This window comes from Xiphophorus maculatus, chromosome 6, assembly GCF_002775205.1.
Source record: "Xiphophorus maculatus strain JP 163 A chromosome 6, X_maculatus-5.0-male, whole genome shotgun sequence".
NCBI classification, from domain to species: Eukaryota; Metazoa; Chordata; class Actinopteri; order Cyprinodontiformes; family Poeciliidae; genus Xiphophorus; species Xiphophorus maculatus.
In genome coordinates, this window is record NC_036448.1 from 13,142,152 (window position 1) to 13,169,549 (window position 27,398).

Genomic DNA, 27,398 nt, shown 5'->3' on the forward strand with positions numbered 1-27,398 from the left:
TATTTTTATTGTTTCCAAGAGTTTTGGATAACTGTTGGTCTGAAAGTATTATCTATCAATTAAATAATGACAGATAACATGTACTTGGTTAATTTGGTCTGATTCATCTTGATAGATGTGAATCATTTTATAAAGACTAAAAAAAATCTTGATGTTAATTAGCTACTTGTAGCTTATAGCCAAATAAAAATAATGGTTTACATCCAGCAGCATAAAACATTATGTTCCAACGACAAAATGGAGCATTTTTCTGGTCATGCTACTTCTGAATATATTGAGTTTTCACTGTAAACCAGGAAAACGTTTAATACTTACAACGATAAACCTCAAAAACCAAGCGGGCGCGGGAGTCGTTCAAACTATTAAAGTCAACCTGTGGCACGCACCTGTCGTTGTTGTGACTCCACAACTCTCGCGAGATTTTCGGATTGCGCAGTGGAGAAGACTATTCACTTCGGCCGCCATCACTGCATACAAGCTAAAACATTAGCCGAAACATTCTGAGGAAAGCGACTGACAACAGTGTAACGAACGCAGATACTGGCCGCATTTCCTTAAGGGAGGCCATTAAGCGTCCTTTTTTCTGTCCGGGTGCAGAAAGCAGACTAGCAGCTGCCTTTCATGTAGTCTTTAAGTCAACTTAGTAACGAAAGTCGCTCTAAGTAATCATGTCCAACCTCAAAGGCGGCACCAAGAAGGACACCAAGATGAGGATACGAGCCTTTCCTGTGAGTATTATTAGACGGACACTGATTTTAAAACTAGGGCGTTGGAAATGAAAGATCCCTGTGTTTGTAGCTGTCAGCTAACTAGCATCTCAAACGAAAAAATAGACGTCATTGTCAGGGGGAAACTACAACTGCCTGAACAAATCGTCTGAGGCACAGAGGCTTTTAATTATTTTTGGTTCAGGCCGATTATTTTCGTTATCGGTTTGAAAATATTACCGTTTATTTGTCACGAGCTAATGCTAGCATGTGTGAGGAAACTTCAAATATAAGCTCGTTAGTAGCAGGCCTGTTAGCTGGCATGACGTTTGCCAAGTTTCTGTCAGTCTGTCAACCAGTATCATTACGTTATAATAACCGCTCACGCTGCTAGGACTGTGTGCATAAGGATTTTGCTCATGTGAGTGAATTAATTTGAAACCTAGTGGCTCTTTATTGAGAATGTAACATGAATATGCATGTCTAACCTAAGTTCTGAGGTGGAGGTAAAAATTAGGACTGCGGAGATAAAAACGAGTGTATGTCAAAATAAACGATTTAATCTGAACGAGAATTAAAACAAATTTTCAATGATGCATGGTCCCTGTAAGGAGCCTAAAAGTTGACACCGGGATGTCGTTTGAAAGGTTGTGTTTCTCGGGTCGTTTATGTCCTCCAATTTCCATTGAAACCTTTAAAATAAATAAAAAGTTGGGATGTAAAATCACATAAATTGTTTCTCGATATTTCAACATGTTCAACAAGTAATCTCTGAGTGATCCACCCTTTTCAGTGATTAGAATACGTGTTTGTTTATTGTCTGTGACCTAATTTCAACCAAAAGTTATGCCTCATTTTTGAGGATATAATAGTACTCTTTTAGATAGAACAGAACTCTTTTAAGTAGTCTCCCTACAAACAAGGAGAAAAACAGTTTACAGAAACTTTATTTTATTATTCCTTAAAAATCAAGGTGTAAGTTATTTCCTGTATCCTTTTTGTTGTTGTTGTTGTTGTTTAAGTGTTGTAAAGGTTTTTTTGTAGTGCCAGTGGCCTTGACAATAATCAGACAGGGAATGGGCAAAAGGAAAAAGGGGGAAGACAAGCTCCTGAGGTCAGGAGTCGAACCCAGGATGGTGTTGAGGACTATTGCTTCCGACACTGAAGCAATAGTGGGGTCTGTTCTACTGCTGCACCAGGCGGGTTAATTAAGCTAGTCTCTACGTACCAAATCAGTTTGTTTGTATGAATTTTTGTCATTACGAAACAAAACAACTCAGCATAAGATATCAGTTTTGATCTACATTATAGGCTTTGCTTTGTAGTGTAACATGAAGAATAAGGTGTTATAGCTAAGTTTAAATCAATGGGGCATACTTATATTTTTTATATTGGGGCCCCCACAAAGATTTGTGCATGACAAGCTGAACCACAACAGTCATTAAGCCTTTGATTTTAAGTAGAAATGTTGTGACTCTTTCTTCATGAAGTGACCAATGTGTCCCTTGCAAAAATCAGTTTAAGTCTTTTGTTCACTCCAAGATGACTCATTTAATGACATTAGGGACAAAACAGCATCACTGAGTTAAAACTATGCTATGAGAGATGACGTCAGCATTACTCATGGAAATACTTGTTTCAAATTTTTTTTGTGCACTCCACTGCCTGGATCTCCTGTATGTCCCATATTGTTTATATTGCTTTAACCCAATAGTTGTGTTGGTTTTGTTCAAATGTACACAGCCTTCCCAATTTATTTAGTCAATAACAGTGATTAAATAGTGATCAACCTTGCATGTGGCACTATTTTCTTAGAATTTATTCATTTATTTTTTGCACAAATACATTTTTCTGCTGTTGACTCATTTGTTGCTGGCATAAACCTGTAATCATTGGTCCAAGCTTTCCAAGCTGAAATGGGGAAAGTACTGCAACAATAGTTGATATGCTTCTAACATGAAAGGATTTCTTGCTTTGCACAGAAACGCACCTTTAAATAGATGAAAAAAGGAGACGAAAAACAGGAGACAACAGTTACAGTTGAAGTGTACTCATACTCAACATATTTGAAAATTGTTTAATCTTTTGAAATTGTATTGAAAGAATAAACTCTCATATTGCTAAGCTCGTACGATTTACCGATATAGATCAGTTGATGTTTCCCATCCATCCATCCATCCATCCATCCATCCATCCATCCATCCATCCATCCATCCATCTTCTTCCGCTTATCCGGGGTCGGGTCGCAGGGGTAGCAGCTTCAGAAGGGAGGCCCAGACTTCCCTCTCCCCGGCCACTTCTTCTAGCTCTTCCAGGGGAATCCCGAGGCGTTCCCAGGCCAGCCGAGAGACATAGTCCCTCCAGCTTGTCCTGGGTCTTCCCCAGGGCCTCCTCCCGGTGGGACGTGCCCGGAACACCTCACCAGGGAGGCGTCCAGGAGGCATCCTGACCAGATGCCCGAGCCACCTCAACTGGCTCCTCTCGATGTGAAGGAGCAGCGGCTCTACTCTGAGTCCCTCCCGGATTACTGAGCTTCTCACCCTATCTCTAAGGGGAAAACCCATTTCAGCCGCTTGTATCCGCGATCTCGTTCTTTCGGTCATGACCCAAAGCTCATGACCATAGATGAGGGTGGGAACGTAGATCAACCGGTAAATCGAGAGCTTCGCTTTTTGGTTCAGCTCTCTCTTCACCACAACGGACCAGTACAGCGCCCGCTTGACGGCAGACGCTGCGCCAATCCGCCTGTCGACCTCCCGCTCCCTCCTTCCCCCATTCGTGAGCAAGATCCCGAGATACTTGTTTCCAAACCACAACTTTTCTTTTTTTTTTTTGTGTCCCACAGATGACGATGGATGAGAAATACGTAAATAACATCTGGGACCTTCTGAAAAATGCCATTCAGGAGATTCAGAGGAAGAACAACAGCGGGCTGAGCTTTGAGGAGCTTTACAGGAATGCCTACACCATGGTGCTCCACAAGCATGGAGAGAAGCTCTATACAGGCCTAAGGGAAGTGGTCACAGAGCACCTCATCAACAAAGTAAGATACTACTCTTCTCTTCAACAAAGTCATCATAAAAATGTAATCTGTACTGGTCCCACTGTAGATAAATTGGCTTGACGTGACTTGATTTGGTTGTTTGTGTTATTTTTAGGTACGGGAAGATGTTCTAAACTCCTTAAACAATAACTTTCTGCAAACACTGAACCAGGCTTGGAATGACCATCAAACTGCCATGGTTATGATCAGAGACATCCTAATGTACATGGTAGGAACTCTGTTCTTAAATTATTTGTGGACTAAAACAATGAAGCTTTGTTTGCATGTTCGTTTAATCGGAAAACTGGCAGAACCATTTACATTACCTTTGCCAACAGCGAGAACAAAATGTGTGTGTGTGGTTGTGCTCGAGTGATTGATCCCTTGAGATTAGCACAAGTGTAGGCTAAAACAATAGCCCAGTCAGTATGGAGATCACAGTGCTCTGCTGGGGTCATTTTGCTTCACGCTTTTCTGGTTTTTGACTGGCAGTGGGCCGACTGTTGTTTAACTTGATATCAAAGATAATTTTGTGCTCATAATTCCAAACCTGCCTTAAGATAAACATAAATCAAGTCTATAAAAGATTACATCATCTTCAAAGAAACGGTACACCTTAATCAACTTATTTAGAGGATTGTTTAAGACCAGACTCGTTGTGATCAGTCTTTGGTATCCTTAAAAAACTTCTATGTAAGAGATTATCAGTGAAAAATAAAACACTCATTAAAATCATAAAGTTTAGTATTTATTGTCTGTAGCCTGACAACTAAGCCCATGTTGCAATGTAAAAACACAAAATCTTACCATGTATTTTTGATCAAGTTTCTTGGGCAAATATATTAATATACTTGAAATAAGACAAAACCCACGTAAGTAACTTTTCAATAAGATATAGAGACTTGTTTTAAGTAAATAATTCCTTATTATTGATGGCAATGTACTTGTTCCATTGGCAGATAAGACATTTTTCCCATATTAGAAGTTCATTTATCTGAGTAAATGTTTACTTTCTTTATTTAGCCAGGGGTCCCCAAACTCAGGCCTCGAGGGCCGGCATCCTTCATGTTTTAGTTCTCTGCCTGGTTTAACGCACCTGGATCAAATGATGGCTCGTTAGAGGCCTAAGAAGAACACTGACATGCTGAAAAGGTTGTTGCTCCCACAGAGAACTAAAACAGGCAGGATGCCGGCCCTTGAGGACCGACTTTGGGGACCCCTGATTTAGACCATGGGTCTTTGGTCTGTTTTGTAAAATCAACTCACTTTTGCATTTATTTCTCTGTTGATGTCAAAAGAGAGATTGAAACTACTTGTTTGTCTTTGTTGTATTTACTAAATCACCAAATGTATGTCTTACTAAAACCTGAACTTAAATATTATGTATAAATGATTTTCCTTCTCAGATTACAAAATAGCCTAATTTTCACATGAAATCGAAATGGAGCTTAAATATTAGTGATATGATTGTAATCTGCAGTTTATGACCTAAGATCATGTGGAATTTCTATAGTGCCAAGAATCTGATTAAAAGCAGATTCCCATGAATGTCACAAGCATCACTTAAACCTTGGTAAAAGTTTCAAAAACCAGTTGGTTATGATTAGTCCCATTTTTTCCACTTCACCTATAAACACTGTCCTCATGGTGGTATAACTGTGTCATATACTAAGAAATATACATCGGATATAGACATTTATAGTCGATTCTAATAAAAAAATCAATGTGCAGACAGTAGATGCATGACACATGAAATATAGTTTTCTACCAAATATTGCATTGAAGCAGTCTCTTGTGTTTGCAATGTTGTTCACGTGGCTATTACGATGATTGCGATTTGATACATGGTGCAGGTCAATTCAAATTGATAGTTTAAACTGTTAACTTGCTTTTGGTTTCTTTGAAGGGAAAATCTACTGGAAAAATATTCTTTGTCCAGAAGAAAAAAGTTATAGAAGAATGAATAATGTTCTGTTATTCTCTAGACCAAACAAAGCATTTATCAGAAATACTGTTGAGGAATCCATTTTGAGTCTAATGTTGACCTAATTGTACTGGCTAAAACATTGTTGGCAGTTGCAGTGAAGCTGCATGTGACAGTTTGTATCATGCTGTTGTTTCATTTTAACAAGTGATTAACACTTAAAGTTGGCAGTCAAGGAAGTAAAGTAAATTTCCAACTAGATGACAACAAAGAACACAATGCATTAGGTATGCTTAATGCTTAATAAAGTTCCTCCAACATTTTTCCCTGCTGCAATTTTCAGTTTCTTCAAAACCAAAAAGACATCCGCTCATCAGAAATTTAAACAGGAAAATGATAATGACTCATTTCAGTTGTACTGGCAGAGAGTTCCTCTGGTCTCTTCATTACACATCACAATATGGCAAACTGTAACTGGAGTCTAGCCAATTCTGAAACATAATAGGTTTCAAGATTAGAGATCATAGCACTATTTACTTAACAGTCTCTCAAAGGTAAATCCAAGGAAATAATAATAATTAATTGCTCCTTTAAGCTATTGAAGATTTGGAACATTCATATATACATCTGATAAAATAAACCCTGAACTACAGAAAATGTTACACATTCATTCATGTAAGCGCAGCAGTATGTTTGTATTTTAGGTCATATCCACATAGAATTTATTAACCAAATTTTCTTTGCATTTGTTTTGTTTGTTTTTGTGCAAAGATTATGAAAAAGTAAGTGCTGCAGCTGACTAAAACACCAGAACTTTCTTGCATCTCGCATACACCCACAAAGTGTTAACTAATATATAAGAGCATTAAAAAAAATACATCACTACAAAATCCTACCCATTCTCTGAGATACCTCACATATTAGATTAAGGGGAAGAAAACAACTCTGAAGCTTGCATAATAAAATAATCAGACTTCCCAGAAGCAAAATAAATGAGCTGAATGTTTTGGGACTAAACATTAAAGGTCATGTGGTCTGTTTGGACCTTATTAACCCTGCCTCAAAGTTAGAAGAAAAAAAGGCAGTAGATGAATATAGCCTGATATACTGGAATCTATGAGCTACTGACTGACAAGGACTCTGTTTTCTTTTATCAATTGTCATATTCTGAGATGACAACGCTAGCTTTCACTGCACTCCAATAATTTATTTTTAAAAGAATACAGTGGGAAATATGTGCTATAATACAAGCTAAAGCGTAACATTAAAATTGAGCAAAGTCATTGTGTCTCTTTTTTTCTAACTCTCTTTTAGGATAGGGTTTATGTTCAGCAAAACAACGTGGAGAATGTATACAACCTCGGCCTAATCATATTCAGGGACCAGGTGGTACGCTACGGCTGCATTCGGGACCACCTACGACAGACGTTGCTGGACATGATTGCGCGGGAAAGAAAGGGGGAAGTTGTAGACAGGTAAGCTCCTGTGCTCCTTCACCGGACACATAGCCAGATATCTTGAATGAATCAGAAAGTCTGATGCAACTCAAGGTTTTTGTTTGTTTCCTTTCCGCCATCAACTGCAGGGGCGCCATCAGAAACGCCTGCCAGATGCTGATGATTCTCGGCCTGGACGGTAGATCTGTATACGAGGAGGACTTCGAATGCCCCTTCTTAGACATGTCAGCTGAATTCTTCCAGGTGAGATTGCTCTTGATGCCTTTGTGCACTCGTTTGCCGTATCTGCAGTAAAACAGCCCCATTAATTTTTAATCTTTTCAGATGGAGAGCCAAAAGTTCCTGGCAGAAAACAGTGCCAGCGTCTACATAAAGAAGGTCGAGGCTAGGATCAATGAAGAGATTGAGCGAGTTATGCACTGCTTAGACAAGTCAACTGAAGAGCCAATCGTTAAGGTAGTGGAAAGGGAGCTTATTTCAAAACATATGAAAACTATTGTGGAGATGGAGAATTCTGGCTTGGTGCATATGCTCAAGAATGGAAAGACGGAAGGTAAATATGTTTAATAACAGGTTTTGTTTTGATTGAATTCTCGATATCCTTTGTCTTATTATTATTATTATTATTATTTATATTTTTTGCTTCATGTTTCACTCTCAGATCTGGCTTGCATGTACAAACTATTCAGTCGAGTACCAAATGGCCTGAAAACAATGTGCGAGTGTATGAGCTCGTACCTGAGGGAACAGGGCAAAGCTCTGGTGTCAGAAGAGGGAGAGGGCAAGAACCCTGTTGATTACATTCAGGTACACTGACAGAACTCTGTCACAAAACTACTTAGAATTTAAAGACTTCACCTCAACATTATAAGAGGTACATGCTGTATTAGAGATGTCATTTTGTGTTTATCGCTATCTCCACAGGGTCTGCTAGACTTGAAAACACGATTTGATCATTTCCTCCTCGAGTCTTTCAATAATGACAGACTCTTTAAGCAAACTATCGCTGGAGACTTTGAGTATTTTCTTAACCTCAACTCGCGTTCACCAGAGTACCTGTCACTGTTCATAGACGATAAGCTCAAGAAGGGAGTAAAAGGGGTATGTGACTTTATAATAAAAACACTGGGGGGTTTTTCTGAGGTATGCCAGTATTTACATTTTGTTTGATCTATATTTTAATCAGCTGACAGAACAGGAGGTGGAGTCTATTCTCGACAAGGCCATGGTGTTGTTCAGGTTTATGCAGGAGAAGGACGTTTTCGAAAGATACTACAAGCAGCATCTGGGCCGTCGGCTTCTCAGCAACAAGAGTGTCTCGGATGATTCCGAGAAGAACATGATCTCTAAGCTGAAGGTGAATGATTTGTGAGGTGTACAGGGCCTATTCAGTAAACCTGATTTATTTTAGTAATTCCATTCAGAAATATAAACTCTAGGTGATGCATTTCAGGTATTTCATTGTTTTTATTTTGTAATTTTGATGACGATGGCTAACAGCTCAAAGAAATTCTCATTAATGATGCTCATATATTAAAAATGACAAACACACTCAAGAGGAAGGTTTTCCTAAACGTAAGCTGGTAATAAATATTTGTCATATTTGTGGTTGAGTTAGCATTGAGTTGAATTAGCCATCGTTATGTTTTTGTATTTAATAAGCCAATATTATCCATCAGTTATCCAACATGACATTTCTGTGTTAAAAATTCATATTTTTAATGACTGGGAATATTTTGATAACCAGAGAAACAGAATGTTCTTTATTAGCTCTAAGCCATAATCATTGGAATTAAAACAAAGGACTCTTAAAACGTATTGCTCTGTTTTATGATTACTGCGTATGTTTTAAACCTTTTTGAACTGATTCATCAAAATGAACTTTTTGATCATTTCTAATATGCTAATGTGCATTTGTATCTTTATCTTTTAGGATCATGTTGATGCTCTATATCAAATCCACCTCCACCTTTTTTATTCTATTTACTCTACATGTTTGTTTGCTGTTGTAGCTCAATGTTCTCCCCGTCTCTCCCTTGCAGACAGAATGTGGCTGTCAGTTCACCTCTAAACTGGAAGGAATGTTCAGAGACATGAGTATCTCAAACACTACTATGGATGAGTTCAGGCAATACATTCAGAGCATATCGGTAAGATATTAAAAACACAATGCCCACATTTAAAGTATGTGTTTTCATTCAAAACCAATGTGGGCAATTCTTGCACGGTCACCAGGCTATGTGGTTCTCATTTTATTACATAAAAACATTAAAACATGAATCCTAGATAAAATAAATACATCTAAAGATCATTGTTACGGAATTTGAGAAGTTTTATGCATCAATTTCAGGCTTCTTTAAGTGGTGTAGACCTAACAGTGAGGGTCCTTACCACGGGTTACTGGCCTACACAGTCTGCAACACCCAAGTGCACCATCCCTCCTGCTCCTAGAGATGCATATGAAGTCTTCAGAAGGTAAGATATTCAGCAAGGTGAGAAAGATATTACTTCTAAATGTTCATTTGCATAGCATCTAATGAGAATGTTGCCTGTTTGTATCTAACAGGTTTTACCTTGCTAAGCACAGTGGAAGGCAGCTCACACTACAACATCACATGGGTGGAGCAGACCTAAATGCAACCTTTTATGGAACTATCAAAAAGGTACCAGCTTTGGTCCAGCTATTTAAATGCTAAACAATTTTAAGGGTAGAGTCATGGATACTGGATTTAAATTCATGTTTTTATTTCAATTGTCATCTTTTCCTATTTCCTCTGCAGGAGGATGGTTCAGAGGTTGGTGTCGGTGGAGCACAGGTAACAGGTTCTAACACCCGAAAGCACATCTTACAGGTCTCCACCTTCCAGATGACCATCCTCATGCTCTTCAACAACAGGGAAAAGTGCACTTTTGAGGTGAGAGTGCTGTGCTCCCTCTTTCCTGTTTTTAGACACTAATTAAAACAGGTGGTCATAACATTATGACCCCCTTCTCAGATAGAGAAGATCTTCATTTTACAGGCACGAGTCGGAGTCAAGATGTGCTGCCTGGCTTATCTTTGTGCTTTACACAATAAATTACAGTCCATTGTTTTCTTTCACTTTCTGTCAAAGAAAGTTTGACCTTATTATGAATGTGAACAATAGTTGCTCTTCAATTTTATCCAACAGAGGCCAGCATTTACTAGTGTGAGCATGAAAATATTTTTAGTGCCGTTTCACTGAATCACTGTTTTTTCTTTCTGTGTCTACTTTTGTGTCCTGATCACTGCTTGTATATGAACATTTCAAAAGAGTTGCAGTAATCTGGTAATACAGTAACTCACCTGGTTATCCTTCACAATTTGCCTTTGTAAAGGTTTCCAAAATCTGCCTCTCTCCCTGCTTTCAAGTCTTTAACTTTAATGATTGATTAACTTCCTGCTACATATACAAAAGCCTATTTCTATGTTTGGATCTGTTAAATATTAACAATTTTGATATGAATGAGTGTTTACAATCTTGTAGAAATGTATGTGTTGCTGAATAGGGCAAAGCTTCAGTCCACACGCTTTTTCTTAATTATTAATCGTCACCTTTGTCCTCCTCTGTAGGACATCCAGCAGGAGACAGACATCCCAGAGAGAGAGCTGGTGCGGGCGTTGCAGTCTTTAGCCTGTGGAAAACCTACACAAAGAGTTCTAACAAAAGAGCCAAAGTCAAAAGAGATCGAAAATGGCCATGTGTTTACAGTCAATGATCAGTTTACCTCCAAGCTGCACAGAGTCAAAATCCAGACAGGTGGGTTAAATGGCTGCATGGCTAAACCTTTCATCAGTTTTTTTTTTTCCTTTTTTTGTAAACTGGCTCCTTACTCAGACAATTTGCACAATTACCTTATTTATGCCATTTTGTTTCCCCCCTGTAATCTACTTTTATAGCCTTCCTTACCCTTTTAGTTCGGAATATAAACATCTTCAGTTTTTTTAGTAACATAAATACTCCAAAAGTTAATTGATTTTTTACACAAGATCTATTCAACAAATTATAAATGGGGTTGGCATTCTTCATTTCTTTTTGAGTTACCTTTTTTTCCCCACTTTCTTCTGTTAATCTTCTATCTACCTTGCACCTACCTTACTAGTTGCTGCTAAACAAGGAGAATCGGATCCTGAAAGAAAGGAGACACGACAGAAAGTCGATGATGACAGGAAGCATGAGATCGAGGCAGCCATCGTCCGCATCATGAAGTCGAGGAAGAAGATGCAGCACAATGTTCTGGTAGCAGAGGTGAGGGCCACACAGATTTTTTTCCCCCTTTTGACTTGAAAGCCACCAGTATTGTTCCATTTGTAATGCTATATAATAATTCTTGTGAAGTAGGGTTGTTTGAAGGTAGAGCACTCATTATTTGACCTTCATCAGTACATTATGAGGACAAAGAGAGAGGAGTCCTCGTCTTACTGTAGCTCAAAACAGTCAGAGATTAGCCTGGCTAATCTAATAAAACTCCTGCTTCTATTTTATCAATGACTTTTGCTATTCAGTATCTCCACAATGTCATTAAAAACACAATTTTAATGAGCAGTCTTTAATCTTAAGCCAAACATTTTTGCCTCTTTGCGTCTTCAGGTGACCCAGCAGCTCCGAGCACGGTTTCTTCCCAGTCCTGTGGTAATCAAAAAGCGCATCGAAGGACTGATAGAAAGAGAATACTTGGCACGGACGCCAGAGGATCGCAAAGTGTACACCTACGTGGCGTAGGAGATGAATGCTGGGGAGTAAAGATTGGAATGTTTTCTGTGGACTGTTGTTGCGTATGGACTGTAAGTTTCTTTTACAGACATCGACTGGAACCCTGATTCATCAACTCGTGCAAAAAAACAAAAACAAAAAAAAAAAAAACACAATAAGCCCTTGAACATGGGACGTAAAAACTTGGAATAGACAAAAAAAGAAAATCCATCAGATGTTCTAGATGACTTTTGAAATCGGGCTTGGTCTTCCTATTCCCAGTGAGTTTTTACATGGATGGATCCAGCTTCAAGATTTTCACTGTTTTACCCTGGTAGAGTTCATAACTTGCAAAGAATCCCTTGGGAAAATGTGAATGCACCACATTATTATTATTTTTTTTTGTGTTTCAGTACTGTATAAAGCTAATAAAATTATTAAAACAGCAGAAGTGGATTGGTACAAAATAAAAATTAGGATTCTTTGTTATGGAATTGCTTTGCTCATCTTCTATATTAGGCTCTATTCAGACTTAAAATGCTGTTTTACTCTTGAACTTAGAAATAATTTTGGTATTATGGACATATTTTATAATTATCTTTTCCGTTTATGCATTTGTTAACAGAAGTGACTTTAAAATGAGCAACTGAGGTGTGGAAATATTTAATTCAGTAAGCAGTTGCCATATTAATTTGAGTAAAATTAAGCAGCCTACTCCTTTTTACCTTCATCTGATGGCTGTAGTATTCAGTGTCTTTGATTTTCCTCTTTAAATTAACCGTTTTCTGATCACTTATCTTATTGACATAGAAGAAGTAGCCTCTAATGCTGTAACACCCAGTCTCTTAAGTGTTATTTTTATTCCACCTTGAAATATATGAAATAGGTCCCAGTTATCACCACTTGTAGTACCTATATTTAAACAGCAATTCTGTTGCTACAAAACTAAACATATTTACCTGAAAAGTTTCCAATATAAACAGTTTCTGGATGAATGGAACCCAGTGCCACGCCGCTCTTTCTCCTGCCACCGTCCCAACCAATCAAAAGGCAGTAAATGTTCTAAATTTTGAAGAGCGAAATGAAGCGCAGTCCCGCTCAAACTATATAAAATATGCTTCCTATTATCAGCATCGAGCCGGGGGCACCAACAGCACATGTGTACAAAGGGAAGTTTTTCAAGGGGAAACTGGCAGATAACTTTTAGGTTTTTGTCTGGTTCTTAGGGAAATTGAGAATTGAATGTGAAAGTATTAACATGATTTTGTTGTATTTTACTCTTGTAGATTTTCTCAGTTCAGAAAATATTAACATTGTCATAAAGTCAAGCAGAGTCATGCTTGATGTAACGTATAGACTATTTGAATGGATCATTGTGTAAAAGGCTTGGATTAAACTTGGAGTTTTTTATCAAAAAGTTCAACCAGTACCCTGAGGGGTGTCTTCAGTTTCCTAAAACAAGTTGCTAGTTGGTAGGCTGCTATCCTATATTTTGTCAACAGAAACTGTATTAGGAAATTATTTCAAGTCATGGGAAAACAACACTGCAACATTTGAAACATAAATGTAATGTTCTTTCAATCAGTGACAATTTTACTTTCTGAGTCACCAACACATTTCATCACATAAGTCAGACAAACTGAGGTACGGAAGTGTCCGTATGTCCTTTAAGATCATGTTGTGACTGAACAGCTCTGGCCAGAGTCTCCAGCTGAGTTATGAAACTGTGAATCTCTTCAGCAGAACTATGAGTCCAAGCCAGGGGCAGGTGCGTGGGAACGGACTTACGATCTGAAACAAAAACAGCCAGTCAGAGGACTCGATAGTGAATGACATCTGAGCTCATCAAAGAGGGTTGAAGTAAAAACTGACCGTTTTTCTAACTTGACAAAGGCTACCTTACTTTGTTGATCTCACCTTGGAAAAACTGGCCACTGCTTTTTCTAGCAGCAGCTCTGGACAGAGCTAACCACACAACCGTGTCAGCTCCTTGGTCCACACTGCGCAGCCTGTCCCCCATCATCTGATGAAACTGAGGCATTGCTGTAGAAACAGCTGGAAACAAAAGAAGAAAAGAAAAACATTTCTACACATATCCTGCTTTTGACGACATCACTTGATGGATCATACACTTTGTTAAATGTGTATGATCCATCAAAAACAGCTCCTTCTCAGATATTTGTTCACCCTATGGAGACTGTACCTGGTGTGTCAACCCAGCCCGGATGCATGACAGAAAAGTGAATGACAGGGTTGGCTTTGGCCCAGTGTTCTGTTAGCACCACCTGCTGTCTCTAAAAAGAAACAGCACATTGTCACGTTCCTTCAAATGTCTCTAGTATAACCTTAGACTTTATAGCTTTCTGCTTAGCAAAATACAACCGCCGTGAAAAAGTATTAAACATCTAAAGGTTGTTCACATTTTTCTAGCAGACTTCAGTATTTGTTGGATTTTTATGTGATAAAACACAAAATTCTGCGTAATTGTGAGGTGGAAAGAAAATGCATCATTTATTTTACTTATTCTTACAAATAGTAATCTAAAAAGTGTGTTGTGCATCAATATCTAGCCCCTATTTCTTTTGATACCCTTAAATAAAATCTGCAACCAACTACTGTCACTTACATGGTCCACATGTGCCTAACATATTCTCAGTATAACTTTTAGTGTTTTTCTCTCAAGAGGAACATTAGTCGACAAAAGCTTCCACCATGACGCCTTAAGAACACAACAGACATGTCCATAATAAAAATCATTGGCAAATCAAAGGAGTTCAGCTAAACTGCAAATCTACAAATTAATAGCTATCCACCTAAACTTACAGTATAGGCAAGGAGGACTTAACTCACTTAAGCAGCCAAGAGGTTCTAATGGAAAAGTGAAAAAAAAGAAACCTTTTTTTCCTATTTATTTGATAAAGTCTTACAAAGTCACAGTTTGCCATGCCGTGGATCTGTAAGGGATAAAATAATCATTTGGAGGAAGCTGCCCTGGTCAGAAAAAAAATCTAAATTACATCTTTTGACTGACATGTGAAATGTGTAGCAGAAAGCCAAGAGAGCATTGGACTTCATGCATCATCCTGAGGGAATCCTTTTATTCACCAGGTACAGGGGAGCTAGTCAGAGTTGAAAAGACGATGGATGAAAGCAGGACTTGAGCCTGAGGACTCGAAACAACAACCTGAAACATACTTTCACAGCAACAGTGCACTTGTACAGATCACAGAACATTTTAATGTGTTTGAAAAGCCCCAAGTCCAGGAATATATTCATGGACACAGCCCAAACAACAAAAGTAATCTTTTTCCACTCCTTCTTAAAGTCACAATTTTGTGATACTCAATGTTCGCTTATCACATAAAATCCCAATAAAATAGAGGCCATTAACTGTAATGTAACAAAATGTGAAAAAGTTCAACAGCTATGAATACCCTCTTTCTTATATATAAATGATTTCCTTGTCTTACCTTGTTTTGTGCATAGACCATGACGCCATCAAAGTGGTCCTTCTCTGATTGCAAATCATCAACTCTGAGATTCTGGACCAGCATGCCCCCTGAGGACACAGTGATCTAACCGCCGAGAGAGTGAACAGCAACAGCAGTGTGGTTAGACAACAGCCACTAAAGCACAGACAAAAGTGGCATTATGCAGTCCACATGATCCAAATGAAGCCTCTGTTTGTGAATATTTATGCATGAAGTCGTACCACTCGTGGGTCCCGGCTCTTCTGCAATAGTGGTATGAGAGACTGAGTGAGAATATACACCCCTAAAGTAATGAGAATAAAGTTAGTTGGAACACTGAAGTGCTGTAGGAAGACACACTCTGGCTGTTAGAATCAGCTCTCACCCATGGTGTTGGTGGCAAAGTTCATCTCCAGGCCCTCTGCGTTCAGCTCTCTCTTGTGAATCATACAGCCTGCATTGTTTATCTACCACATTATTTAAAAACAATAACATCAAATACACAAAGCAACATTTTTAAATTGAAAAACAAGAAAATATTTGCCATTGTTCTGTATGTGGTCAAGAATAAGGATGATTATTGATCCCTACCAAGACATTCAGCGATGGATGCTCTTTCTTGAAGGCCTCAGCAAACTCCCACACTTTGCGTGTCTGGGACATGTCAACTACATGGACGTACACCTCCTACAACAACCAGAGTGAGTTTTTTCCCGCCTAGATGTAGAATTCATCTTTAATGTTGGCAAGTTGATGTAAGAGATGTTCAAATTTTAGTCACTCACCGCGTTCCCGGACTCAGAAACAATCTCTGACTTGGCTTCTTCTGCTTTGTCTTTGTTCCTGCACACCAGGTGGACTGTTCCTCCTGGGCAACAATACACAACAAAATACAATTTTACAGCTAAGATCCTGATGAGAGTGCACAAACATGGCCATAAGACTTCCATATTCCACTTTCTCCACTGGTTTCCCATTTCTACCAAGACTGAATTCAAGATTTCCCTTCTCACACACCAATACATCTGTGGAAATGCCCCCACCTTGATCAAAGAACTGCTTAAGCTACAAAACACAACTCCCTCCCACCACTCAAACCTTCTCCACATACCCAAAACCAAACTGAGAACCATTTCAGTTCTCAGTTTCGAAACTGAGACCGGAACTCGTAGAACTCTGCTGCCTTCTCTGCTGCCGCTCTACATCTATGACACGCCCTGGCAGTCTGAGGGCACCACAGTCCACTGACTTTTAAAAAGGCATCAAGACATCTCTTTTTAGCAAATCTTTGGTTCACTTTCTTAAGATATTGGTTTTAATCTCTTTTAGTTATTAATTTATTTAATTACTTTTACCCATTGTAGTTGCTTGTTTTGTTTTTGTCTCTGCCCTTTGACATCTAAAAATATAAAGATTATTATACATAAACTCTATGACTATTATTATTATTATATTGTGACACAGAGTGCAACTCTTTAGCTGATACCTTTCTTGGCTATAGCCATGGCTGTTGCTTTGCCAATACCACTGTTGGCTCCAGTGATCAAGAAAGATCGCCCCACTACAGAAACTTCAAGATCCTTCGTCTCAAAGTCTTTAGAAGCGGCTGCGTATCCCTTCCTGAAAAAAAAAAATAATAATAAACATACTAATCAGCTATTGTGTGAGAGGAATATTGATTACAATAACATAAAGGTGAAAGATTCAATCATGTATTCAGCGGTAGAGCACTCAGCACAACTGAAAAGAAGCTCGGCTGCACAGAATTGTTTTACTGACAAATTATAAAGAAATCCAGCAGGAGTATATAAATCTACATGAAATAAGCAAAGAAAATATTAAAATAATTCAGTCTTAAATAAAAAAGAAACTCAAAAGAGGTATATTATTATACTTTTTTAAGTTCATGGCCCTGGATGAATTATTTACTGTTAAACATGGGGTACTATTTCATTTTCACATAGCCAGATTGCTTTTGATAGCTTTTTCTGTCCCAGATTAATGAAATCATTCATTTTTTATAAGCTACATTTTGTATTTACGTGGCAATATCTTGGTCTTGATCTAAAATGTATTTAATGATCTGAAATATGTAGGGGTGACAGAAAAAAGAAAAAACAGAAGAAATTTGCAACATACATTTCCACAGTGGTAAGAACGGAAAGGTTCCTGTACAACAAGCAGCTGTTGTACAGGAAACCTACTAAAGCTCAGTGCCATTAATATCCAAACTCAACTTCAGACAGGATAGAAGAATGGTAAAATAAAGTGTTTCAAAAACAGAAGTCAGGTCTAAAATCACTATAACATCAGCATGAATAAACCCTACAGCTAATAACAACTAATTTAAAAACTTTTAAATACTCTTTCTGTATTGCTGTGGTTGGAGTTTAAAGCCAGACTGTAACTTTTGAAAGTGGGAATCAAGATATGGCTGCATTTGTTCATAAACAACCTTCTCCAAGATTGACAACCTACACTGTTTTAGCTCCAATAGAGATGTGTCATCCTCAAGACACACCAGCTGTCAATAGATCTATTGTGATTGAACATAAAGACCAGTTTGTGTTGTGATTTGTGCCACACAGTGATCAGACCTTTGATTTGACTGTGTCAGGCAACAACTACAAATACAGAACAAGCTATGACACAAAACACATCTAAATACCCAAAACGTTATAGTTTGAACCAACACCCAGTCCTTTAGTGAAAAAGCATCTTTTTTTATATCCAGATCTCAGATCAGCATCACAGTGATATTGCAGCTACTAACCTCGTATATTGTTGGATCCCATTCAAAAACCAGATGGCGTTTCGGTAAATAGACATGATGTGAAGTGGACAACAATTCCCAGAGCAATGGACCAACCAGTTACCCTGTTTCTTTCTCAACCACTGGCACAGATTGGTATCACGTGGAACAGATGCAAGAGCAATATGCTGCTCCCTACCGATCATTAGTTGCAATAACATCGAAACGGACCAGCTGACAGTCATTTGTTAAACTTTTACCAGTTCATTCATTTACATTTCACGCAGCGCGCTCCTGGGTGCGCTGATCCGTGTAACACTGGGCTTACAGTGACCAATCCAGATGCTTGTAAGTTGTGATGACGCGCCGTTCCTCCGGAGGCCAGCAGGGCGGAGTTAAACAGGAGTTTTCTCACTGGCTGCACTTCGCGGAGAGTAGATATGTTTTCAGCCTGGCCGTCTGACCCTTTGTGAGGGTTAAAGTGCATATTTTCTTGTCTTTTGATAGTGTTCGTATCTCTTGACCCAGCGTCAAAAATGGTAAGTACTTTAAAAGCTAGTTTGTGCGCATGGCTGTAGCTGTAAAGTGGCCTCAGCCAACTGGGCTATTCACCTGTCTCACCTGACAACAGGTGGCTAACACTGGAGCGCTGCCTAGTCACTTCCTTGAACACCGCAGCGGGTTTGTTTTGTCAGGCTTCCAAAAAAATGTACGCTACTTGCTTATATTGAGGCAAATGTAAGAGTTTCAGTCCAATTTTGAAAACGGTAAAAAGTAAGGTGTTGGTTTGCTCCTATACCGGTGGATTCCTTAAAACAGGTTTCGTCACTTTCCTGTAGGTGTCCTGCCCTTAATGGCAGTTTAATGCTTTACATATTGATTTGCCTGCTGTGAACAGGGACATTCACGAAACTTGTAGTTTTTCTGCTTAATGTTAAGCTGTGTGGTTGTACATTAAGAAAAAAAAAATGCTGCTAATAATCCTTCTGTTCTATTAATTTCATTTCCTGACGAGTTTCAAATACTGGAAATACTTGTATGTCCTCTTTTTGAATTCATTGTTCTTTTTTTTCTATTGTCTGCATGTGTAGCTTTGTGGGGTGGAAAGGGTATTCAGGAAAAGGTTACGTTTTTGTTTTTTTTTTAGGTGCTCTATGACTGATTTGGACCCCATCTCCATTCAAGCCACAAGGGCATCAGTAATATCTGTTCTGAATTCTCCAAGCTTGGTTATTTGTTTGCATATTGTGGATTACCAACCCTAAATTTCTTTGTTTACCATGAAGTAAACAATTCAATTAATCTCTGTGTTTTGATTGACTCTCAAAATATTGACTTCATATTATTTATTATATTAAAGCTTCCACTAATGATTTATTAAAATAATCTATCAGCTCATTTAAATTTTTTTCTCTCTAAACTTTTATTGCATGACAGAAAAACAAAGTGCAAATGAAAACTTTATATTCATAAATCAGGCTGACATTTTGTCATAGTTTCATGGTTTCTTTATTCTTAAATCATTAAATTATTCATTATTAAAATTATTACTCAGACGGTGATGTGAATTGACAGCTGGCGTTACAAGGAGCCCACAGAAAACTCAGCTCTAACCCCCGCTGACTGCAGCCAGCGGGCTTCTGTACACAACTGTCACTTTTACTGAAACATTCATGAAACTGAAAACGACAAATTTGTTAAAATTATGTGTTGACTCTAAATATTTTTCTCAAGAAATCATTACAGTCAAAGTCATCAGTTATGACGCCTAGTTGCAACATCCCTTATGTAAGTTGCTATTAATAAATTGCCAAGGTTATTTGTCTGACGACTCATTTTGTCTGGGAGTCGTGTTCAGAAAACATGTTTCAATTTAGAGCCAGAAAAGCCTCAATACATACTTGGGACCCAGTGCAGGAGCTTGACTTGGTTTGCTTCTGTCTGGGGCCTGTTCAGAGGCTTTATTAAAACACAAATAGGTTTAGAGTTCTGTATTGAAAACATACATTTACCAAATGTATAAATATGTGCCGTTTCAGATGTTAAAGCATGGCTTGCAAGTAAAAAAAAACAAGAGTTAAACAAATTTCTCTTTGTAACAAGATGGTCTCGCAGTTGCTAGATGTTATTTAGTCAAATATACAAATTTATTAGGACGGGTAAATCCAGAGCTTAGTCAAAAAGTTGGGAGGAAAAAGAAAATAATTTAGCAAAGAAAAAATAAAATTACATATGCATATACACAGTCACATACATGTCTCATGTTTTTATACATATTCAAGGCGTGAGGTGAAGTATAACTTGAGGGTTTAACTAATTGACCTTCTATTTGGAATAAAGCATAGTTAAAACTAAAGATTTCTTTTTTTAAGTGTACATTTATTTTTCATTGTTTTAATGGCTTTTTAGAAGATTTAAGAGCAAGTTTGTCAAATGTTCTCATTTATGCTGAGGAAACTCTCCTGTTAATACAGTGCAGGTCACCTGAAATGTGTCCACTGCATAAAGAAAATTGGTACGGCTATTATGTGTAATTTTGGGAGTTTTTAAAAATAAATTAAACATGTCAAAGCATTCCCCTTGTCCACTGATTACAGTGAATGAATAACTTATGGTGGCTTTATTAGATTTCACTTTTGGTGGTTCAGATATAACATTTTCTTTCCCTGCTGACTCTGTCTGGGTTGTTAGATGCGTTTCCTGCTGCTCTTCAGTCGGCAAGGGCGTCTGCGTCTGCAGAAGTGGTACACGGCTATATCAGAGCGTGAGAAGAAGAAGATTATAAGGGAGATGACAACCATGGTCTTAGCAAGGCAACCGCGCACCTGCAACTTCATTCAGTGGAAAGACATGAAGATTGTTTATAAGAGGTGAGCCACTCTCTTTCACATGTCTGCTCAAGCAGCACAAATTAGTGGAGGGGTTTTAGTGGGCGGATCATTAGTGTTTCTCTCTGATAGTGAAGCTTTGTTGTGTAATATGTGTTTGTCCATCACCACCTAACAAATGCCTTTGTTCTCTTCGTAGGTATGCAAGCTTGTATTTCTGTTTGGGCGTGGAGCATGAGGAGAATGAGCTTTTAGCCCTGGAGATTATTCACCGCTATGTAGAGCTGCTGGACAAATACTTTGGCAACGTATGTCCCTATATATTTCTTTTAAGTTTTCTTTAAGCTGCTTATACAGTTCCAGCCACAATTATTGGCATCCCTGTCGTCACTACTTTGGACAACCACTTTTGCCAATAGATCATTTCATAAAGTTTAATCAAGCTGAGAGAACAATCTGGGTGTTCTGGGTTCTTTCTTGCCTTTCAGCTCACCTCCAGATTTGTTACCATCCCCCTCACTGCACGGTCCATGACAAAGTAGTGACAAGTGGCTAAATGTGTATCACATCACGTTTATACATTTGAAAACTAAAAAGTAATGGATTACTAACTACAATTTTCTACACAGTCTGACCAACCTATAAAAACATTAGAACATTATTTCACTTCAATTATTTTAAGTTAAAAAAAGGGGAGCCAATAATTGTGCTATTAAAAACAATTGTTTGATAATGTAGATTCCCCCCCATCTAATCTTTAAATGTATTTAAGTTAAATATTGGAATGTTCAGAATTCTACATGAAAGTAAGTTTCAATAAAAGATGAGTTTATCTAAAAGCTGTTTAAACATCTTTAATGGAACTGTCAATAGATAATGTGGCAGACACTGTGCTTACTTTTTTATGTTTTACTGTGATATAGTATGAAAAGTAATAAATAATGTGTTCTATGCATATCTGATAACCTCAATAACTGGCATCATATCCTCTCTCAGGTGTGTGAGTTGGACATAATCTTCAACTTTGAGAAAGCTTATTTTATCCTGGATGAGTTTTTAATGGGAGGAGAGATCCAGGAAACCTCTAAACAGATTGTGAATCGAGCCATTGAATCCTCAGACATGTTACAAGAGGTAAGATGCATGAGCACTCATGAATGCACACACACACACACACACACGACATTTTTTATTCAAATGATGTGTGAGCATGTAACTTTTGTTGCCTGCCTCTGTGATTTTAAAAGCAATAGTGACATATTTTTAGATTAAGACATCTATTGTGTGCTTGTGTGTGTGTCTTTATTTATTTGATTTTTTTCTAAAGTTGTGGTTGTGGGGTAATCCAAATCTACAAAACTGGGTGTTTGAAGATTTCTCTCTACAACAACACTTCTTTTAAATGCTACTTTATGCTCTGAAATGAGAGTGCAAGTTTACTGAGTGAATGTAGTGCGGTTAGTTTCCGGTAGTGAGTTCAATGAATAGGTGCAGCTCAGTCCCTATTGTGTCTTTGTTTTCCTCATAGCTTAAAGACGTTTCAATGTTAGTGGCCCCTCCTGTTTTATAGATTTGTGCTTGCGCTGCTGTTTGTCCTGCCCCTCCTTTTCCAGCGTGCATATCTGCCTCTTCCTCAGCCAGCGTCACTGCGAGTGAGAAGCAGATTCTGCTGGAATTTGGAGTGAACTTTAGTGTTTGCCTGGTGCTTTCTGCTCCCACCCCTTCCTCTGTGCTCGTGGTTGTGTGGTACAACTGGGTGTGTTGTCCTGTGCTTCTGACTAGGGCTGACTAACATTTTTAATCTAGAGTTGGATGATGTTCAGTTTAGCCTCCCTTTATTCATTTTGACCATTATCGCTTCAGGATGACCACAGTGAGTGGTATGAGGTGGAGCTGTTTGGATGACCTTGAATATGGACAGACAGGTTAGATGCTGTGCTTGTGTTAGTTGACCTGCTGTGTGTTGGCACTGAATTGCAGGTGATGCGTAGGTGTGTGCCTGTGAATATTAAGAATTAAGTGTATAATTTGGCATGTTTCTTTTTTTTTTCTTCTTTTTTTTTTTTAAATTGATATTCTTTTCTTACCTCTGATGTGCCTTTTTCTCAGACCATGGAGGAGTATATGAGCAAACCTGCGTTTTAACTGTTGGGAAAGGAGGCTGTGAACTTCGTGGAGGACTCCACAACCTGGATGTACTGTAAATGGGTCATGAAGTTTCTAAAAATTAGCTTAATTTAATCTTTTTTCTTTTTTTTTTTAAACTTTGGAATGCGCAGGATTGTTTTTTGAACTCATTTATACTGAATTTGAATTATATTCCAATAGACGCTAAGGCTTTAGTTCTTTTTTTTCTAGAATTAGAATTGTGATTTGTTCATATTAAAATCATACCTTTAATATATTGACATTTTCACTCTTAAAAAAGTGTTTTTTTTCTAGTGTGCTATTTTGACTTTCACTCTATTAAAATGTTTTTTCAAGTGTACTACTCAGATGTTTCACTCAAAAATTTTCATTATGCCGAATTATGAAATATTTTTTACATTTTGTCATCTATAAACCGTACAACGTTTGAGATTTTTGGCTGATATATTGAGCACCTGTTAGTGTGAGTTTGTACAATGCACATTTTTGATTAAAATGTATATTTTGATACAAAAAGTTTTTAAGTCTTATGAGTCTTTCAAAACTGTTTAGACTGTGATTTGTGTCTGTTTCTCAATAAGGCAACAGAACTCAGCAAGAAGAAAAATAATACATCTGATGCTTTATTCATCTGTGATTGATCACACGTAGTTGAACATGTACAAAATGGTTTAAAAATGAGCATACGTAGCACAACCACTGTTAGGCCAACAACACAGAGCTTTGCAGTATGAAAGGGTTAGAAGGCAGGCGACGGTCTGATATTTAGACTTAGAAATAATTACTCCATAACATGAAATCCACTAACCCTGAATATGTCAAGAGTCACAACACTCGCCCTCAGCCCTGACAAACAATAATTATTCTCAAGTAAAGCTTGACTTTTTTTTAAAGGCCCATTCAGATTTGTACCTAATAATTTACATTTATATTCACATATGTTAATAAATAGTTCTACATAGATGAAAATAATCCTTTTTTTACCTTTTACTCTGTTGGTTAAACTATAGGGCTGTTGCAAACACCAGTAAATGTAAACTTAACATCACAAACCTTTTTTATCTGATTTGATTGCAGTTGATCATCAGGCTTACTGAGAGCTCACAACTTCCAGGTGAGGTCTCCACCTCACTGGTTGCACCTTTAATTTCCTGTGGTGTATTAGAATATTTCTAGGATGTTCTTGCAGCAAGTAGGGACAGTCATTGATAAAATCATATTTTACTTCTAAAGTTACTATATTTATATATATATAATTGTCATTAGTGATTATTAATACCAGCTATAGTTCATATAATAGAAATGTGTAAACTAGATCACGTCCACCAAACGTTATTTCTGAGACAGTAGAAATACTACATATTCATAATAATGCATCTTGCAGGGGGGGTGGGGAGGGGATCAGATTACATCCCGGCCGCTTTTATCTCACGGCGCTCCACCTCTTCCTCTTCCTTTGCTGTTTGCGGAGCAGAGGTCTTGGCCGTCACCTCCTCCTTTCCCTGTACCTCTTCGGGGTTCGCCTTCTCCTCCGTTTGCTCCTCGGTTTCCCTCTTGGCCACTGGCCGAGCCTGAGTGTCTGCTTGCTCCATGTAGTCCTTCATGGCGCGCTCGTACAGCTCGTAGGGGAACTGTCCCTTCAGCTGCGCCTGGGTGTCCCGCTTGGTGATGGTGTTGGGGTACTCTGTAAGGATTTTGGCCGCAAGATAGGTGGTCACCTCGTCCTCTACGTCGCCGTCGTCGTCGTCTTCATCGTTGACGTCGGCCTGACGCTTCAGGGGCATCTTGTTGAGTTCCGACAGGAACAGGTTCTCTCGGCGTCCGGAGGGTGACGGGATTTTAACCGGGACTGCGCCAGCGCTCGTCGCTGCTGAGATTCTGTCTGTGGAGGAGGGAGTTTTTATGGGTCTCTGCACAACGGGGTATTCGTTGCTGATGGTCTCCACCCCGATGATGTCCAGAAAGTCCTCTCTGTCCATGTCTTCGGGAGCAGGCTTGCTTTTCAGCGGCAGCCTGCGGCTGAAGTACCTTATTTTGGGGGTCTGGCCGGCCGTGTAGCGAGTTAAGGTTTGGGGGTCGCGGTGGAGCTTCCTGAGCTCCTCCGTGAGCAGCATGTCAATGAGGTCTTGAGGGGGAACGTGGAGTTTGAGGGAAAGCTCCAGCAGCTCTTTCACTGTTCGGGGATCCACGATGGAGGGGCGGATCAGCCTCTTCCTCTGATCTCCGGTCTGATCCCTCTTCTGCGTCTGATCGCTCATCTCCAGGACCTTCAACAGGTAGTAATCTACGAGTTTAGTGTCATCGTCAGCATCCTCTTGGTTTTGGTTGGCACGGCGTTGCATCTCCTCGCGCTCTGCTTCCTCCTGTTCATTGAGCGCCCTGTCCATCTCTTCGTGGCTCCTGTTCACCATCTCCTCGGTCTCCTCCCTCTCCTCTACGGGGACCCACTCCTCTCCTCCAGCCATTTCCCGAGTAAGCCCATCCTGCCCTTCTTCGTCGTCGTCCCCGAACACACCTCTCTTTTGGCTGGGGACTGCGGCCATTCTCTCCAGTTCATCGAAGATGGATCTCAGATTGGCCAAGCTCTGAGGGGTATACTGCTCGTCCAGATCTTCTGTTGCGCGCTTGGCTGCGTCTGTGTTCTCTTCATCTTCAAACATCAGTGGATACTTCTTGTGGGGTCTGGGGAAATTGCCATAGTCTGCTGGTGCACTTTCAGGTGCTTCAGTGTCTTTGGTGCGGTGCCTGTGCGTTCGGCGGTCGCTCCTGGGATCTTTACCGGCCTGATCCTGGAGAGTCTTGAGCATCGCCTTCATCAGCTGTCCAGCGGTTATGTCCGGGCCCTGGATGCCGGGGTTCGACTGGCGGTCCCCGGGAACCTCATCCTGTTGCGAGGCGAGTTGAAGCAAAATCTTGAATTTTTCCACCTCATCGTAATCCACGGGCTCGGGTCGGCCGCCGTTTCGCTGCTTCAGGTTTTCGATGTACTCCAGGGCTTTGATCAAGTCGGAGCTGGGCGAAAATGCAGCCGGTTGCCCCTCGCTCTCCCCGCCCCGGAGCCTGTAGTGACGGGGAAGAGATGCAGCTTGCACGGCGCATCCTTGGAGAAGGAAGGCGAGCAGGACCACGGCTCCCCCCGCGGGCAACTTGTGGTGGAAATGCAGCATTATAGGCAAATGTATTACCTGTAAAATGAAACCAGAACAGGATTAGGAACCAGATCCTCGGGGGTGGATGTGTTTTAAGAGATAATTCAGCGCATTCTATGGCGAAAGTGCGTAAGCCAGTGTGTTTTGATCCAAGGTTGATCAAATCAGGGAGTTACGCTGATGTGATGCTGAGTGCGTTACATGTACATCACTGGATGAGTCACTCCCTGCGTTGTTACGGGCAACCTCAACATTACGTTTACACCTGTTAGCGCCCTATAAAACCCTAATATAAAACGTATCGTATTTCATAGCCTTTAAGCAACAACGTGTTTTCAATACTAAGACGAAGCGTTCCAGTAAATCGATAAGTCTCACTTGAAAACACCCCAAAACGAAACTATCATGAATAATACGTTCAGGAAGCATATTTATATAAACTAATAACGGTTAAAACATGAAAATGATTTTATTACCTTTGGTAATAAAGCTCAGACAGCAGTGAGGGTGTATGGCATCTCCTCAGGAACGGTGCTGATTCGCTTCTGTTTTCAGCACTTGGACAGCTCCTCCTGTTATATGAGGCACCACCTGACCAACGCGTCATCAAACAACACACGCAAAAGCTGATCCTAAAAAGTCCTTATAAATGATTCAGGTATATGATATGGCAGACTAACGAGTCTGTTGTACTAAAATAGACCCCGTGTGTTGTTTGCTGCGTTGCACCTTTCTATAGATGCTACTCTGGAGAGATATTTAATGATCAGGAGGACTTCTGCTTCTTCTCGATGTTTGTGTTAATATTCCAACTTCGTGGAAATTGAAATGACAATCAAATACAGGTTTCACTCGTCAAAAAATGGACTATAGGGTAATTACATTTTTACTTAAATCTTAGTCTTTAATCTTACAGGTGCCACTGTAATGTGTATTCATTGATGCTTTTTTTATTTTGATACTCTTCCATTATGATTTTTTGTACACTTTTTTCCCCCCCATTTTTGCGATTATGATTAAATTTAATTTAGTCTTCTCTGTCGCTGGCGTGCATCATGGCATTTCAAGAGTTAACTTCTCCAGCGATGACTCACAGGGCTCAACGCACCGCGGAGCTGCTGTCGCAGTTCGGCAGCCCTTCATCCCCTCCTCCCTGCGCTGATGGTGATAAACACCCTCCTGTCGACTGGGGGCCAAAACCCCAGCAT

At 39.3% G+C, this 27,398-nt stretch overlaps 4 protein-coding genes across 7 annotated transcripts; 2 read left to right on the plus strand and 2 right to left on the minus strand.

The window, feature by feature from the left end:
• Positions 1–425: 425 nt before the first annotated feature.
• On the plus strand, positions 426–12,065 carry LOC102235624 (cullin-3-like). The gene is made up of 16 exons (XM_023334860.1): positions 426–728; positions 3,553–3,750; positions 3,866–3,979; positions 6,989–7,149; positions 7,260–7,374; positions 7,456–7,684; positions 7,793–7,938; positions 8,056–8,232; positions 8,318–8,488; positions 9,174–9,281; positions 9,482–9,606; positions 9,698–9,794; positions 9,912–10,046; positions 10,724–10,910; positions 11,254–11,399; positions 11,742–12,065. The coding sequence occupies exons 1-16, from the start codon at positions 669–671 to the stop codon at positions 11,871–11,873; spliced, it is 2,301 nt and encodes a 766-aa protein (XP_023190628.1). The 5' UTR covers positions 426–668; the 3' UTR covers positions 11,874–12,065.
• Positions 12,066–13,329: 1,264 nt separating this feature from the next.
• Positions 13,330–18,325, minus strand: LOC102235876 (dehydrogenase/reductase SDR family member 12-like). Of its 2 annotated transcripts, none has more exons than XM_005796067.3 (10): positions 18,087–18,325; positions 16,800–16,933; positions 16,099–16,181; positions 15,905–16,000; positions 15,699–15,780; positions 15,556–15,617; positions 15,314–15,418; positions 14,047–14,137; positions 13,761–13,898; positions 13,330–13,634 (listed from the first exon to the last, which is right to left on the minus strand). In XM_005796067.3, the coding sequence occupies exons 1-10, from the start codon at positions 18,308–18,310 to the stop codon at positions 13,474–13,476; spliced, it is 1,176 nt and encodes a 391-aa protein (XP_005796124.2). In that variant the 5' UTR covers positions 18,311–18,325; the 3' UTR covers positions 13,330–13,473. The 2 variants fall into 2 exon arrangements, with proteins under 2 accessions (XP_005796124.2, XP_023190636.1); XM_023334868.1 differs by having other exon boundaries at positions 13,542–13,634; positions 13,716–13,898; positions 18,087–18,309.
• Positions 18,326–18,415: 90 nt separating this feature from the next.
• Positions 18,416–23,560, plus strand: LOC102233820 (AP-1 complex subunit sigma-3-like). Of its 3 annotated transcripts, XM_023334872.1 has the most exons (7): positions 18,416–18,604; positions 19,213–19,264; positions 20,757–20,935; positions 21,093–21,201; positions 21,890–22,027; positions 22,757–22,818; positions 23,003–23,560. In XM_023334872.1, the coding sequence occupies exons 2-6, from the start codon at positions 19,220–19,222 to the stop codon at positions 22,796–22,798; spliced, it is 513 nt and encodes a 170-aa protein (XP_023190640.1). In that variant the 5' UTR covers positions 18,416–18,604; positions 19,213–19,219; the 3' UTR covers positions 22,799–22,818; positions 23,003–23,560. The 3 variants fall into 3 exon arrangements, with proteins under 3 accessions (XP_023190640.1, XP_023190641.1, XP_014327951.2); XM_023334873.1 differs by lacking the exon at positions 22,757–22,818 and having other exon boundaries at positions 18,428–18,604; XM_014472465.2 differs by lacking the exon at positions 19,213–19,264 and having other exon boundaries at positions 18,429–18,604.
• An 83-nt stretch (positions 23,561–23,643) lies between these two features.
• On the minus strand, positions 23,644–26,770 carry LOC102234075 (secretogranin-2-like). Its single transcript, XM_005795973.2, has 2 exons — positions 26,667–26,770; positions 23,644–26,226 (listed from the first exon to the last, which is right to left on the minus strand). Exon 2 carries the CDS (start codon positions 26,206–26,208, stop codon positions 24,448–24,450), a length of 1,761 nt encoding a protein of 586 aa, XP_005796030.1. The 5' UTR covers positions 26,209–26,226; positions 26,667–26,770; the 3' UTR covers positions 23,644–24,447.
• Positions 26,771–27,398: the final 628 nt, after the last annotated feature.

What these genes read in the sequence shown, in the direction of transcription:
- LOC102234075 (XM_005795973.2), bottom strand. Translation starts at nt 26,208, where the DNA reads ATGCTGCATTTCCACCACAAGTTGCCCGCGGGGGGAGCCGTGGTCCTG.
- LOC102233820 (XM_023334872.1), top strand. Translation starts at nt 19,220, where the DNA reads ATGACTGATTTGGACCCCATCTCCATTCAAGCCACAAGGGCATCA. An exon ending in TTCAAGCCACAAGGGCATCA is followed by an intron (nt 19,265 to 20,756) that starts GTAATATCTGTT and finishes CTGGGTTGTTAG; the next exon opens with ATGCGTTTCCTGCTGCTCTT. An exon ending in CCTCAGACATGTTACAAGAG is followed by an intron (nt 22,028 to 22,756) that starts GTAAGATGCATG and finishes TTATCGCTTCAG; the next exon opens with GATGACCACAGTGAGTGGTA.
- LOC102235876 (XM_005796067.3), bottom strand. Translation starts at nt 18,310, where the DNA reads ATGACTGTCAGCTGGTCCGTTTCGATGTTATTGCAACTAATGATCGGT. An exon ending in CATGGCTATAGCCAAGAAAG is followed by an intron (nt 16,182 to 16,799) that starts GTATCAGCTAAA and finishes ATTGTTGCCCAG; the next exon opens with GAGGAACAGTCCACCTGGTG. An exon ending in CTTTGCCACCAACACCATGG is followed by an intron (nt 15,618 to 15,698) that starts GTGAGAGCTGAT and finishes TCATTACTTTAG; the next exon opens with GGGTGTATATTCTCACTCAG.
- LOC102235624 (XM_023334860.1), top strand. Translation starts at nt 669, where the DNA reads ATGTCCAACCTCAAAGGCGGCACCAAGAAGGACACCAAGATGAGGATA. An exon ending in TGAGGATACGAGCCTTTCCT is followed by an intron (nt 729 to 3,552) that starts GTGAGTATTATT and finishes TGTGTCCCACAG; the next exon opens with ATGACGATGGATGAGAAATA. An exon ending in ACATGATCTCTAAGCTGAAG is followed by an intron (nt 8,489 to 9,173) that starts GTGAATGATTTG and finishes TCTCCCTTGCAG; the next exon opens with ACAGAATGTGGCTGTCAGTT.